The following is a 12,824-nucleotide window of genomic DNA, read 5'->3' on the forward strand; positions in this document are numbered from 1 at the left end:
GACAGGTTGGTACATGTCGAGATTTCAAACGAGAATTTCTTAACAATAAAGAGACCAGAAAAGACTAGTAAAAAGAAATCAAATAGTTTTGGTAGTTGTGTATCTTTTGGATTCAACACCCGTAGCACGTTGAATGCACCTTCACTACTACAAATAGTTGGCATATATATTAAGAAGTACGGAAGTCCCTATCAAAAGTTTTGTCCATAGGCCAGCCCTTGTTAGCTTTTGACTAGCTTTGACAGGGCTTGGCAACAGCTGTAGGCCATCGAATCGAGCGCATGTACTATCTATAGTACACTACTTTCGCTTATACATAATGACTCACAATCTTTTCCTCAAACGATAAAAGTTATATAGGCGTATAAAGAAGCTTTTGTACTTATAATAGATTCAACTTTAATGTTTTTATTAGTATATTAAAGCTAAAGTTGGATATGTTATAAAAGTTAAAATTTTGTATACATTTTTAATCTTGGCTGCCGCATGGTGTCAGGTTCCAGACAGCTGCATTAAAAGCTGTCAGGTGGCACGTATGGACAAAACTTTTGATGGGGACTTCCGTACAAATAGGTAAGGCAAGGTGTAGAAGAAATTGAATGTTGGGGGTGAACAACCAAAAGTTACCTTGGTAGGTACCTACCAGAAAGGCGTCAAAGAAAGCCGGCATACCTCTAGGTACCTACTCACAATTATCCTGGTAGGTGCGCCACGTCCTTCTGCCTTAGGTACGTAGGTCGTGGCTGCTGGTTGTGGCCCTGGTGGTATGGGTACCTTCGAGCATGTACATATTCTAGGTACCAGGTTAAGGTACTTCAGACACTTAGTCAGCTGGCCTATTCCCAAGGTGCCTATCCGTCAGCTTTCAGCAAATGTTGTGAAACCCAAGGTTTATTTACTAATAAAAAAAAAACTGCCTCCTTTGTGATGAGGTATGGCAGGAGTTTCCTGCAAGGCTTGATATCAGTCACAACACCAATATATTCAAACTTGTCCAAAGAGGTTTTCTCTTTGCTTGTCATAATCCCGAATGTCCCTATCATTTCTCATTCATTATAGGTTTAAAAATTGACTGTTTCACTTCATAATACCAAGTAATTATACCAAGTCAGGAACTCGAAACTCACTCTATTAGGGTTTGATATAAATATATTCACTTCTTCCCTTTGTCCGACTTCTATCAAAGTTCAAGTTTCCTACGCACTAGAAGGTATGCTACAATGATTACCCCGCAGTATGGCCTTTGTATTCGCGGAGCATCCGAGGCCAAAATCGTATTAAGGTCCTAAGGCCCTTTTACAGAGGAACCTTTTTTACATGGTAGTCTGACGTCGTACTTGTTGCCGCGCAACCCTCTAGGAATCCTGCATTAAGTACGAGGCCGACTTTCACGGGATATTTGATTCGATAGGCACACCGGTAACAATGTTCCATGTGTGCTTATAAGTCTTAAACCGGTGAAAAACGCAGGCTTCGCTGTAGCTTACCGGAGTCATGTGAACGGGGGAGTACTGGTACCAAATCACTATCAACCACGTATTGGCAGAACCCAACAATATTTAAGATGGTATTACTACGTTGGGGTTTCTAGTAAGAGTTGTGCCGGGATTCGAATAACTCGGTTCTTGTTTTAGTTTCCCTATATTCAAGTTCAATATCTTTGCCCCTTATTACTAGCTTCTGTATGATTACATACAACGGTTATTCTAATAGTCCCAGGATATAGTGTACAGAGTCTTATATTAGGATGTCAACTGTTAAGCTATAACAAGTCATACATAAGGATAGAATTATGTAACCATAATCTTCCTAGTTAAGGTAACTAGACAATCTCTTGAAAATATGAACCTATGGCTTACCCCTTATCATAACCAACATTCTAAGACGATGATCCGTAACATAATAATTGGATGCTAATTCCCACTCGGCTCCGCGATCGGATTTAACCCCATGATTTCTATGTATGTGAGTATGTGCGGATCCGAATGTCACGCTAGGGGATGACATTGAGGCACCAAAAAGCTTCGTTCTTTTAGCCCGGATAAGCGTACGACTACCGCACTTACATGCTTGCATGCTTGGACCCGAACAGGTGGAACACGAGTTAAGCTACGTAGTATATTTCTTTAATTCAGCTATTTTCGTCTACGCAAGCAGTTTCCATCATGGCTGTGTAAGAGAAACGTGTATTATCTTGGCGATGGCGTAACGGAAAGTAAAAAAGCAAAAGTTGAGACACCGTCTTCGTTACCGTCTGCAGCAATTGATCACTCGGTCTTAACTCTACGCACGAACATGTTTTAACTTGACAGCCTATCCAGCATGACGCAACGTACGAACCCATTCATGTAGGAGTCGTTACATCGTGAACCACACTTACGATGCAGGTGGTTTCGTCGTGGTGCATGACAGCCCAACTAGCTCCAAGTTAGTATACCGAACTTATCTAGCGGTCAGTGGGTCACGAGTCGACAAAGCGCCCTTCGGCGTATTCCTAGTCCTAACTCTACTATGTAAGGCACCGGGTATAAGTGAACCTAAAACCTACTCCAGTATTATAACTATCCCTACCTATGTCGAGCTTACCAGGAATAATTTTGACAACAATTAGATCAGCAAGCCATTATCCACCAGAACCGACCCAATACCGAGTTCGTGGGATCTATGTGACAACTAGCGTTAGGTAACTAATAGGAAGCAAGCCTGAACGTATTAAAGCAAGGGGATCATCACAATGGCGGCGGTGCAAGTAAACAAGGATCTTCTTCGTGCCCAGTTCGTGGGTAAGAGCCTCAACGAGGTTATCACGCCAACTGCAATATTGGATCTAGCCAAGATCGAGGCAAACTGCAATTTGATGCTCGACGCTGCTGAGCGGCTGCAACTTAGCTGGCGAGCGCATATAAAAACCCACAAAGTATGATTCTTAATTTCGGAGTGTTAGGAATACCGACTATAGAGAAAAAGACACCGGGCTAACTAAGTTACTCTCAGACTGAGGAGCTCACGAGACTTCAGGTAGGAGACAAGAGCTCTGGCCCGGTAAACCTAATAGTCTCCACGATTATCGAAGCGGAGAAGCTTGTACCCCTACTAAAAGAGTACCGGGACAAAGGGCGAAAGATTAACGTGAGCAGACGCCCTCCCCCTAAGCCTCTTACACCCGTTCCGATTCCTCGGGTCTTCTAACCCCTATCATATACACAGGTCCTCTACTCATTCCCCCTCTACGCATCATGTCTCGACCGGCTCGCCTGCGTGTCTGCGGAGCTCGGCGCCGGCGCTTTATCAGTTATGATCGACCACGTGGACCAAGTACCTCTCCTAGCATCCTTGGCCTCTAAATCCGGCGGCAACCCCCCTCTAGTCTTCCTTAAAGTTAACGTAGGAACCAACCGCGCGGGCATCATCCCCGGCAGCCCCGCAAGCAACGCCCTAATCGACGCGCTACTCGCCTCAGAAGAAGCCGGATCCTCAGTCCTACTAGGCGTATACTGCCATGCCGGGCACTCGTACGCCGCGCGCAAGGACTGGGAGGCTATGGGCATCCTGGGAGCTGAATTCGAGGCGCTAAAGCAGGTAGCCGAAGTTGTCCGCGATAAGCGGGCACCGGGCAAAGACCCTCTAGTTCTCTCCGTCGGCGCAACCCCCACAGCAACTACAATCCAACACCCAGATCTAGCGTCCACAGACAGCGCTTCCAACGGCCACGACACGAGCGGCGTCAATGGCAACACCAATGGCGCAGACATCCTAACCACCGTCCCAACCCAACACCTCAAAGCCCTCCTCAAAACCCTCAAAGCCTCTTCCTTCGCGCTCGAAGTCCACGCGGGCGTGTACCCCACCCTCGACATCCAACAACTAGCCGCGCACGCGCGCGACCTCTCCCTGCTCAACAGCAGCATGATCGGGATCAGCATCCTCGCGGACGTAGCATCGGTGTATCCCGCGCGCGGGCCAAACAACGCAACCGAAGCCGTAGTAAACGCAGGCAGCATCGCGCTAGGCCGTGAGCCATGCCAGGAGCCAGATGGGAAGCGGTACTCAGCGTGGGGACTAGTGATGCCGTGGGGGGCGCTAGCCAACTCCCAACCCGTGCCGGGCGCGGATTTCCCCGAAGTTCATGGAGGATGGCAGGTCGCGAAGATTAGCCAGGAGCACGGGGTGTTACGGTGGGTTGGGCGGAAGGAGGATGAGGCTGCGTTGAGCGTGGGCCAGCGCGTGAGGATTTGGCCGAATCACTCGTGCATTGCGAGTGCGGGACATGCTTACTACTTAATTGTAGATTCTAGGAATGTAGGGCGCGAGGACGAGGTTATTGATGTCTGGCCGAAATGGAACGGGTGGTGATACACGCAACGGGGACAAAAATAAAAGGGGTTAGGGGTTTAGGGGGCGGGCGGGGAGGCGTCGCGGGATCACTTGTGCATCTATCTAGTGAACCAAAAGTAGCATAGAGAATTATCTATTTTGATTTGATCTTCATGGAAAGTTATTTCCTAGTCCTAATTTTATGTCCCTGTAGAAAATACAAGGAGCCCCAGCCCGCTTGCCTGCCTGGCTGTCTACGAACTCCGGACGCCTGAGCGGATTAGATATCCGCCTTTATTATCATGAACTTGCAACGGGGATCCGTAACGACTACTTGCATCGCTTCTCAACAATTCCCGCGCCGTTCTCTTCGTACTCCTTACGCGAGATCCACATCTGGTGGAAAGTTCCTAAGCTTGCGAGAATGCTGCCTCCAATCCACGCACCAAAGCGTCGCTCCGTAGTCAGACCGGGGGCATGCAGCTTGATTTTCATGCCCGGATACATGGCCATTAACTCATTGTTTAGACGGTCGCCGAATCCGTTGAGCAAACTCGTACCGCCCGTCACGACGATATTTCCCAGCAGGTTAGGCCGCAGATCTACATCAACCGCATTAATGGCTGCCTTAATTAGCTCTGGGATAGTCTGGGCTTTCGCTACACCATCAGCCGTTGGCAATGCTGCTGTTTCATCCCACATGCCCTCCGAAACTCTGAACCGTTGCTCTCTCCACATCTGATTTGACCCATTCGGCATCTCAAACACGCGACCGGGTTGTGACCTAACGAGGTCCTCGTTACCTGGATTAGAGTATCTGCCAGGGCCTCGCCAGACTTCGACGACTGATTCCTTGTATTCGGTCAAGAGGCGCTCCTCCTCGTAGGTACGGAAGGACGGATGAATCTCGAAAGGGAACTTGCGTAGCCTCGCCTGAGCGGGCGCTCCCGCATCTACGGGGGTCTTATTTTCGATCATAAAAGACGGCACGACGTCAATCTTGGGGTCGTTGTTCTCCCACATGGTCCGGATTTGCTGTGACAACCATAATCCTCCAATTGGAGACTTCTGGATCGATCGCTTTAGGATCATGCCGTCATGGATAGCCGTAACGCTCGTGTTCGCACCACCGACATCGATAACTAGTGCCGATGCCTTGCCGGCGGCGAACGCAGCACATACAGGCGTTCTCGATAGCCAGAATGCAGGGCAACCCCAGTTCTCCATAGCAATTTCGATCGCCTTCTCCCGTGCCTTACCCGAATTCCAAGGCGCCTCGGTCATAAGCAGGGGATTCTCGGCCAGGGGCTTTTCCTGCTCTTCTATATCCTCCATAGCGACGTCGCCCTCTCCGTCTTCAGCTGGGTCGTTAAGACCATTCTTGCTGGGCGGAGTCGGCCTCTCTGGTTGTAGACGCTTGATAAGGGTATGCTCCCAAATTTTGGTGGCGGCATCCCAGTCCTCGACTATGCTTTCGCTGCGCGACATGTAGTTTTTTATCTCCAAGTTGGCGCGGGGAATCAAGCACTCGTCGCCAAAGACTTCGCGGTACGTGGCAGCTTCGCCATCGCCATATTTTACGCTGCCATAAAAGGAGGGGATGACTGATTTGGGGACATCTTCGCCTGCGAAACCGGCTCGTGTGTGGCAGTAACCGGCGTCGAGGACGAGGGCTGATACTTCGTCTGGTGGAGTGTGTTTGTGTTAGTATAGGTAGTAAAGAAAAGAATGGCGAATTGAGATGACGAGGCTGGAGGCTGGTATACTTACCTCCACCATAGACGTCAAGCGGCTGTTGTGTATTTGGAAGTGGTTGTTGAGAAGACATGATATCGGTTATAACAATTTTTATAACAAATTGTATAACAAATTTAACAAGTCTTCCGACAAGGTTGTAAGTGGGAATTGAAGGGAATTCGATGGTTCGCGTCGAAGGTTGGAGCTCTAAGCTTCTCCAGCCCCTGGGTTCGCGCCTGTGGCTGGTGGATAAGTACCTAACCTCCTTCCTCTTACATGCATATGTACCTCCAAGCGTAAAGAAAGTGGACCGCCTTCTTCCTGCTTGTACCTTCGCGTGTTCCAATTGTTAGGTACCTGGTACCTGAATAAAACACTTTAACGGTACCTAGGTACTTCTTAAACTTCAAATTGAATCTTCAACGCGAAATGCAAAGTTATACTATTCAACCGCTGCGACGCCGAATCGGAGAGTACATATAAACATGATGCTGCCCCCGAGCTGAGAGTTGATACCTAGCCAGCGTCTGAATTGATAACTGATCTCATGTTCTACAATATATAACTAGGTAGTTATATATAAAGCTAAGATGTCGCTCATTTCGGACGAGGAAGACTTCCTCTCAGACAACCAATCCGATGCATCATCCTCTAGCGACGATGAGGCCTTACCTCCTCCCCCATTACAGCAGAACTATTTCGCGCCTCCATTTTACGGCCGGCCTCCAACACCATTACCTCCGTCTCCGTCCTTAACATCGCTACTCCGCCCATCACGGCCTACCACTCCCGATGCCTCAGACGACGACCTCGAGCCGGTCCCGCGTGCATCCCCGAAGGTTCCCACATACGAGTACTACGGCTTCGTCCTATACCTCTTCTCATCTCTGACCTTTCTCATCTATCTTCTGTGGGCATACCTGCCATCTCCGTTCCTGCATGCCCTGGGTATCTACTACTATCCTAACCGGTGGTGGGCCCTGGCTATCCCGTCATTTCTGGTCATGCTCATAGTCTACATCTACGTTGCGCTGGCGGCATACAATACAGAGATACTTACCCTCCCTATGACCTCGCTAGAGACTATCGTCGATGAGGCAGCTAAGATCGCTACCATCGACCACAAGGGCAGGATACGGCCGAACGAACCTAGGAAGCCCATTACAGAGGAGAGAGCTAAGCAACTCGACTGGAAAAATATATGGAACGAAGGAACGGATGCCGTCATGGATGTGCCGCTTGCTGGCGCATGCGAGGTCATATATGGCGATCTGACCGATTCGGAGAGTGAACTAGAATTTGATACCAACTGATTTTTCACGGCGTAGTGGTTTTGTGCTTTGTGGACATTAAGCGAATAAAAGAGAAAATGTGGCACGGTTCTTCCATTTGAGGATAGAAACAAGGCTATTTAGGCGGCCTTGTCCGTTTAGCCCTTAGGTAAGACAATGCATTGCCCTCTCAACAGCTCTACAATCTGCCTCGTGTGATGTCTCTGGCCCGAATTGGCTTCCATCCGGCTCACAGATAGTAGCTGCTTCGAGTAGACCGAATGGCTCTAAAGGATGGGAGCGAGAGAAGCGATAGAGGCGAAATATATTCGAAACTATACCACATCAGTAAGCTGCAACGAGTCTAGCCAAGCTTTGTATTGTATTTATTCCACCACTAAGCATTCTCCCATCCTCTTCATTAGTAGAGTGGAGCTGGCGCGGAGAGAAACAACGGAGGAGATACTACCTAACGTCGGGATCATCATGTTCTGCTCGAGAACTTTACTATATATATAGACTTTGAAATAAGCTACTTTTTTCTTGCTATTTTATTATATGTAGTCTAGGAACATACTACAACATGTCACTCACCACCCATGCCACCAACCTAGCATCCTCTCTTACCCATGCCAACCTAGTCCCGGGCCCCGCATCGGCGTTGATCCCGGCGGCCTTTACGCCGACAACACAACTCGGTATCTCATTTGGTAATAAGGCGGTTGATCTGGGGACCTTCTTCCGTGCTGGAGAGTGCAAACAGGCGCCGCGGATCTCATTCTCCCACGGGGCAAATGCAAACGTCGAGGGAGATGCTTCGTATTTATTCATCCTGACGGACCCTGATGCGCCAACTCCGGATGATCCTAAGTTTGCATTCTGGAGGCACTATGTTGTGAGTGGGTTGAAGCCCTCGGGGAAGGACGGAGAGGGGAAGGTATTAACGGAGTATCTTGGGCCGGGACCGAAGGATGAGTAAGTGGTTCTTCTATCTATTTATTTACTTATGTATTCATCTATATATCCTTTCCATTAATAGATATGTAACAAAAAGGCTAGTATATTAACTTCATCAAAAAGCTCCAAGCCTCACCGGTATTTTTTTCTCCTCTACCGGGAGCCAGCAGGTTTGTCCCTGGCAAAAGAGGACGTCGGCGGCGAGGAGTTCGTCCAACGACGCTCCTTTAAGCCTGCCGAATTTGCGGAGAAGCACGGGCTAAGTCTCGTCGGTGTGAACTGGATGACTTGTGCTGGGGACGGCTGGGTTGCGTGATATCTTAGAGGGTACGACTGTGTGGCGAGGACGGATTCATACTAGGTGTGATTGGCTCGCTTCTTCTGTGTTTTATATGGATGAATGTATGTAGTATGCGGTACATTGCCAAGAAATGACCTGCATACGGGCTGCATTCAGCTTGCTGCGAGATCTAAGACAGGCACGAGAGATCTGATAAGTCAAGAAGGATAAAAGGCGAGGCTATTTATTTATAAGTCGAGCCTCATGTCTTGCTTCTCAACTACCTTTGAGCTCGAAAGATTACTGCATTACATTATCTCTTAGGGGTCTGGTACACCTGAGAATTAGTCCACGATATATCACGAGGTCTCACTAAAGCCAATGAATATTAACGACCGGCTGAATTCATTGCAGTAAATCTAGCTACTGTCGTAATACACAAATGAAATGACTCCTATTCCGTGAAAATGCGATTGATCCGTGTTCCATGCATGCATTTTGTGTAAGCCCTTCCCCTCCCTTCCGGTAACATTCCCCCGGTGTCCCTCCTTATCCTTAAACGCCTTCCTGTCCGTCCATCCGACCTAACCTAAGAGCCGACTTTCGGGGTATTTCCAATCCTAACCCTAGGATAGATGCCAGTCATCAGGCGACAAACTATCTGCCATGTTCCGTATACCCCCACTGCTTCGCGAGTTGATCCGGTAATACAAAATGCCCCCTGCTCTCGTTCCGAGTAACGACCGCCAATGCTATGCTTTCCGAACGAGTGATGCGATGCCAATCCCCTTTCATTTTCATTCTATGACTAAGAAAAAGGTATCCTGTTCTCGTATGCGGTCGTGTCGTAAGGCGCGGCCAGGCGCAGACGTTAGGTGCGTATGAATGCATGCACGAACAGAAGAAAATATGGAAAAATATGTGCAAGTGAAGAAACCCTAATAAGAAATGCCGAATGAGGGGGTATCATTAAGGAAACAAAACTAGTTGAATGCCGGTTATACAGTCCTCGAATAATTGAGGTCTTCTCCTTCATGCGTAGCTGATGTTTCGTCGCGCCTGTCCCGTTGCCCGTGGCTTCATGAACTTGGAGATCGAGGTGACGGGCACGATGGAAGTAGGCGCGGCTTGCTTTGCTGAAGTAGAGACGTTCTGGGCCAAGGTAGGACTGATGGTTGCATACGACTCAGATCGTCCGGTGGTGGTTCCAGCACCACCACCAATGGTGACTGTTTGCCACTTGGTCGTTGTATGAGCATCCGCGGTAACGGTGACGGTCTTGACTCCACTGTGATGATGCTTCTTCGATGTGGAAGTTTCTACCGAAGTTGCAGGCTCTGAGGTTGGGCTGCTGTTGTCCACGGAGGTAGCTGTTGTCTCGGTAGGTGCAGCTGGGGGATTGGTTCCGATTCCCAAACCGGTAGCCTCAAACTGCGTCTGAAGCTGGGACTTGATGGCCGCCTTGTTGATGGGATTGCTCTCTGAGAACTTAACCTGGGCATTATTACCGCCCTTAGGGGCCTCAAGTTGGATCTCGGCACACGATGTGTAGATCTCGGTGACGTTCGTAGTGTCGGACGTGATGAGAGGCCAATCCCAAACCCACATGACCGTGTAGGTCCCCTCGTTAGGGAGATCCTCTGGGAGTTGGAAGTCTGTCTGGCAGTACAACTCTTCTAGGCCGTATTCCTTGTAACGTGTGGCGTAGATGGGGATAGCGAAGTTGTGACCGGCGTTCTGATAACATTGACCATCATCGTAGAAATGGGTTCCTAGAAGTTTACCTTTGCCGTTACCGCCCTTACCATCGGCAGTCCATGCGCCCAGAACATCATTAATACCATCTGAGTCCTCATGCTGGAGGGTACCGTAGATGCTGACGAGTCCATCACGGTAGGGACGCGGTGTAAGATTAGGCTGAGTGACGTGTCCATTCTCCTGGTAGAGGAGGGCGATATGGTCTCCAGGAGCTGCGGTGAGTCGATCCAGATGGTCATAAGCACCGGCCTTGGGTTTGCACACGGGAGGGTTAGATGTTGTATCTAAGATCTTGTTCTGGACTAACTGGTCGTTGAAACCGAGAGCTGAACGGTTCATGAATGCGAAGGGGTAACCGACGGGATCTGTGAAGGCACCTGTAGAGTCGATCTTGCGGACCTGTTCGACCCAGGAGTGGGCATCAACAAAGGCCGAGGCCGCGAGAAGTGTAAGCGAAATCGCTTTGGAAATGTTGTGAAGAGGCATCTCGAAGTAAGTTAAGACAGTTTTAGGTAACTTTTGTCGTCTGATGTTGACTTGATTGTCTCGCCTGCGAGAAAAGAGATATAACTAGAAGAAGTAGGCCCTCGAGGGGAGAAAAGGTGTCTTAGATGTGTTCCTCTATTGTCTGCGAGGTTGAAAGGGATTGTTCGATGAACAAGGAAGGTGTAAATAGTACGAAAATAGTTTGTTCTCGAAGATAGAAAGAAGAAAGGTGACTTGCGACTTGCGCGAAGAAGTGAAAAATAACAGACGAATGAATACGACGCGGCGTGGTGGATGTAGATGGGTTGCCCTGGTAAGTAAGAGAAATAGGCAGAATTATATCCTTTGTGGGAGGCGAGAATAATAAGACCAAAGGAAAAGAACAATAGGCCTCGTTGTTGAACAATAAATAAAGACGAGACAAGGCGGATTGTTTCTCCAAGATTGTTCTTGAACAAAGTGGTCGTGACTTGGTTGTTGTAAAGTTGGTGAGGTGTGAAGGTCGGAGGGTGCGTGATGCGGAATGAGAAGTTGTGTGTATGGTGCAAGGTGAACAACGCGAGTGATTGCGAATAAAAATTCACCACAACAACCAAGTGCTAAAGCTGATAGACGAACTGTTCACCAAGTCTATGGGTTGATTTTTGGTAGATAAGGTGTGAGTTCTCAGTTGACTCGCGTCGATTCCAAACGACTTAACAACCAGGTACTTCCAAACGGGTGGCCCCACACACGTAAATCTATGTACCTGTGAGGTAAAGTAAAAATGAGTTGGATGCCTGTAGAATATTATACCTGATGACCTAAATCTGTGGTATTTGTGGGTTTACTCGACATTGGGAGAAGTAAAAGAAATCTAGTATGGACTCGTACAAAGTATCATGCAAGTCTCATGCAAGAACAGAACACGGGATTTTAATTCTCTGCAACAAAACAGCGGCTCTTACCGGGTGAAATAATCATATAAAGACTACCGCCTACTTCTCTAGCCCCATCTTGACATGTTAGAGTCCCGGCCTCATGATGAGGGCCAAGTTCTCGGGTTAGGTTGGGAGCATGGAGCGTTTTGTCTGTATCTAGTAGAATAGTGCGGGATACACGATAGGTCAACATTATTCGTAGCGGCTATTCTGTCTAGGATAGGGGTTCATGCACGCCTGTAGATGGGATGGGCATTTTTTCTATACCTTCACCTTGTAATGCAATTATTCGACTAGGTTAGGTACGTATCCCACATATAAACATGTGGATGGTAAGGTTGGGTTTTGGGGTTGGACGGGGCAGGGGTACATATGTACGTATGTATATCTTAACCTTATGTAACCAGGTACGTGACACTGCATAGCGGGATCTATCTGATTAGGGTTTAGTGTATGCAGGTACCTTTGCCGATAACGATTAACATATGTATTTTTTTGCTGCTGCAACTCATAAAAGTGACCTATGAGGTTCTAATGTGTCTAGTGTAATGTAGAATTACCTCATCTCGTAGCGCCTTTGGTTCAGATTTCCCCACATTGTCTGTGGATAATCTTCCGTCTTGTCGTTCCATTCTTCTTAATTCTTTGCATCGTGACCAATCAAGTGCCGATGCCCACCCCAGTTCGCGACGAAACGCAACAAAACGCAACAGAACTTCATCTCATCGAGAGGCTACAAATCTGCCAAGCTGTGGCGGCAAGCCAACCGTTTCTTGTTTCTCTTTTCCTGGCCTATCTCTGTGGCCTAGCTAAAATGCCTTACCTTCATCATTATTTGAGAGACCGTTGCTCGAGGCCACGCGAAATGACGGTGGCTTCCGGTATCATGAACGTCGCGACCCTTCTTATCTTGGTCGACTTGGTTGGCTACTTTGCCGCCGCCTCGACAAAAGGCTTTTGAGCAGCCCTCATATTTTTTTTACCCAGCGATGACCCGTAAACCTCTATAATTGTTTTGGCGACCCATCTCGTGTTCCCGTTGTTACGCGCCGTACCTCGAAAATTACAGGAGATACCCAAGCCGGAATGATCGTCGAAAGA

General features: G+C 48.2%; 5 protein-coding genes across 5 annotated transcripts; 3 read left to right on the top strand and 2 right to left on the bottom strand.

Annotated features, from left to right (window-relative positions):
- The first annotated feature begins 2,103 nt into the window (after positions 1-2,103).
- On the top strand, positions 2,104-4,388 carry F5Y00DRAFT_224385 (putative serine dehydratase domain-containing protein). Its single transcript, XM_048005994.1, has 3 exons — positions 2,104-2,917; positions 2,995-3,129; positions 3,208-4,388. Exons 1-3 carry the CDS (start codon positions 2,735-2,737, stop codon positions 4,351-4,353), a joined length of 1,464 nt encoding a protein of 487 aa, XP_047869250.1. The 5' UTR covers positions 2,104-2,734; the 3' UTR covers positions 4,354-4,388.
- A 64-nt stretch (positions 4,389-4,452) lies between these two features.
- F5Y00DRAFT_224387 (Actin/actin-like protein) lies at positions 4,453-6,248 on the bottom strand. The gene is made up of 2 exons (XM_048005995.1): positions 6,085-6,248; positions 4,453-5,999 (listed from the first exon to the last, which is right to left on the bottom strand). The coding sequence occupies exons 1-2, from the start codon at positions 6,140-6,142 to the stop codon at positions 4,645-4,647; spliced, it is 1,413 nt and encodes a 470-aa protein (XP_047869251.1). The 5' UTR covers positions 6,143-6,248; the 3' UTR covers positions 4,453-4,644.
- A 220-nt stretch (positions 6,249-6,468) lies between these two features.
- On the top strand, positions 6,469-7,682 carry F5Y00DRAFT_99026 (PIG-P-domain-containing protein). The gene is made up of 2 exons (XM_048014426.1): positions 6,469-7,491; positions 7,586-7,682. Exon 1 carries the CDS (start codon positions 6,642-6,644, stop codon positions 7,362-7,364), a length of 723 nt encoding a protein of 240 aa, XP_047869252.1. The 5' UTR covers positions 6,469-6,641; the 3' UTR covers positions 7,365-7,491; positions 7,586-7,682.
- Positions 7,683-7,905: 223 nt separating this feature from the next.
- Positions 7,906-8,595, top strand: F5Y00DRAFT_257347 (PEBP-like protein; the record flags this gene model as incomplete). Its single annotated transcript, XM_048010539.1, has 2 exons — positions 7,906-8,297; positions 8,403-8,595. 2 exons carry the CDS (start codon positions 7,906-7,908, stop codon positions 8,593-8,595), a joined length of 585 nt encoding a protein of 194 aa, XP_047869253.1.
- Positions 8,596-9,517: 922 nt separating this feature from the next.
- Positions 9,518-11,256, bottom strand: F5Y00DRAFT_99036 (uncharacterized protein). The gene has a single exon (XM_048014427.1). The coding sequence runs from the start codon at positions 10,801-10,803 to the stop codon at positions 9,592-9,594; it is 1,212 nt and encodes a 403-aa protein (XP_047869254.1). The 5' UTR covers positions 10,804-11,256; the 3' UTR covers positions 9,518-9,591.
- Between the last annotated feature and the right edge of the window lie 1,568 nt (positions 11,257-12,824).

Source organism: Daldinia vernicosa, assembly GCF_022497035.1.
Source record: "Daldinia vernicosa strain CBS 139.73 unplaced genomic scaffold F5Y00scaffold_3, whole genome shotgun sequence".
NCBI lineage: Eukaryota > Fungi > Ascomycota > Sordariomycetes > Xylariales > Hypoxylaceae > Daldinia > Daldinia vernicosa.

Bases quoted from the DNA above. Each gene is read 5' to 3' on its own strand.
- F5Y00DRAFT_99026 (XM_048014426.1), top strand. From the start codon at position 6,642: ATGTCGCTCATTTCGGACGAGGAAGACTTCCTCTCAGACAACCAATCC.
- F5Y00DRAFT_99036 (XM_048014427.1), bottom strand. From the start codon at position 10,803: ATGCCTCTTCACAACATTTCCAAAGCGATTTCGCTTACACTTCTCGCG.
- F5Y00DRAFT_224385 (XM_048005994.1), top strand. From the start codon at position 2,735: ATGGCGGCGGTGCAAGTAAACAAGGATCTTCTTCGTGCCCAGTTCGTG. The intron at 2,918-2,994 runs GTATGATTCTTA...AGTTACTCTCAG, and splicing joins CGCATATAAAAACCCACAAA to ACTGAGGAGCTCACGAGACT. The intron at 3,130-3,207 runs GTGAGCAGACGC...TCATATACACAG, and splicing joins ACAAAGGGCGAAAGATTAAC to GTCCTCTACTCATTCCCCCT.
- F5Y00DRAFT_224387 (XM_048005995.1), bottom strand. From the start codon at position 6,142: ATGTCTTCTCAACAACCACTTCCAAATACACAACAGCCGCTTGACGTC. The intron at 6,000-6,084 runs GTAAGTATACCA...ACACTCCACCAG, and splicing joins GCTTGACGTCTATGGTGGAG to ACGAAGTATCAGCCCTCGTC.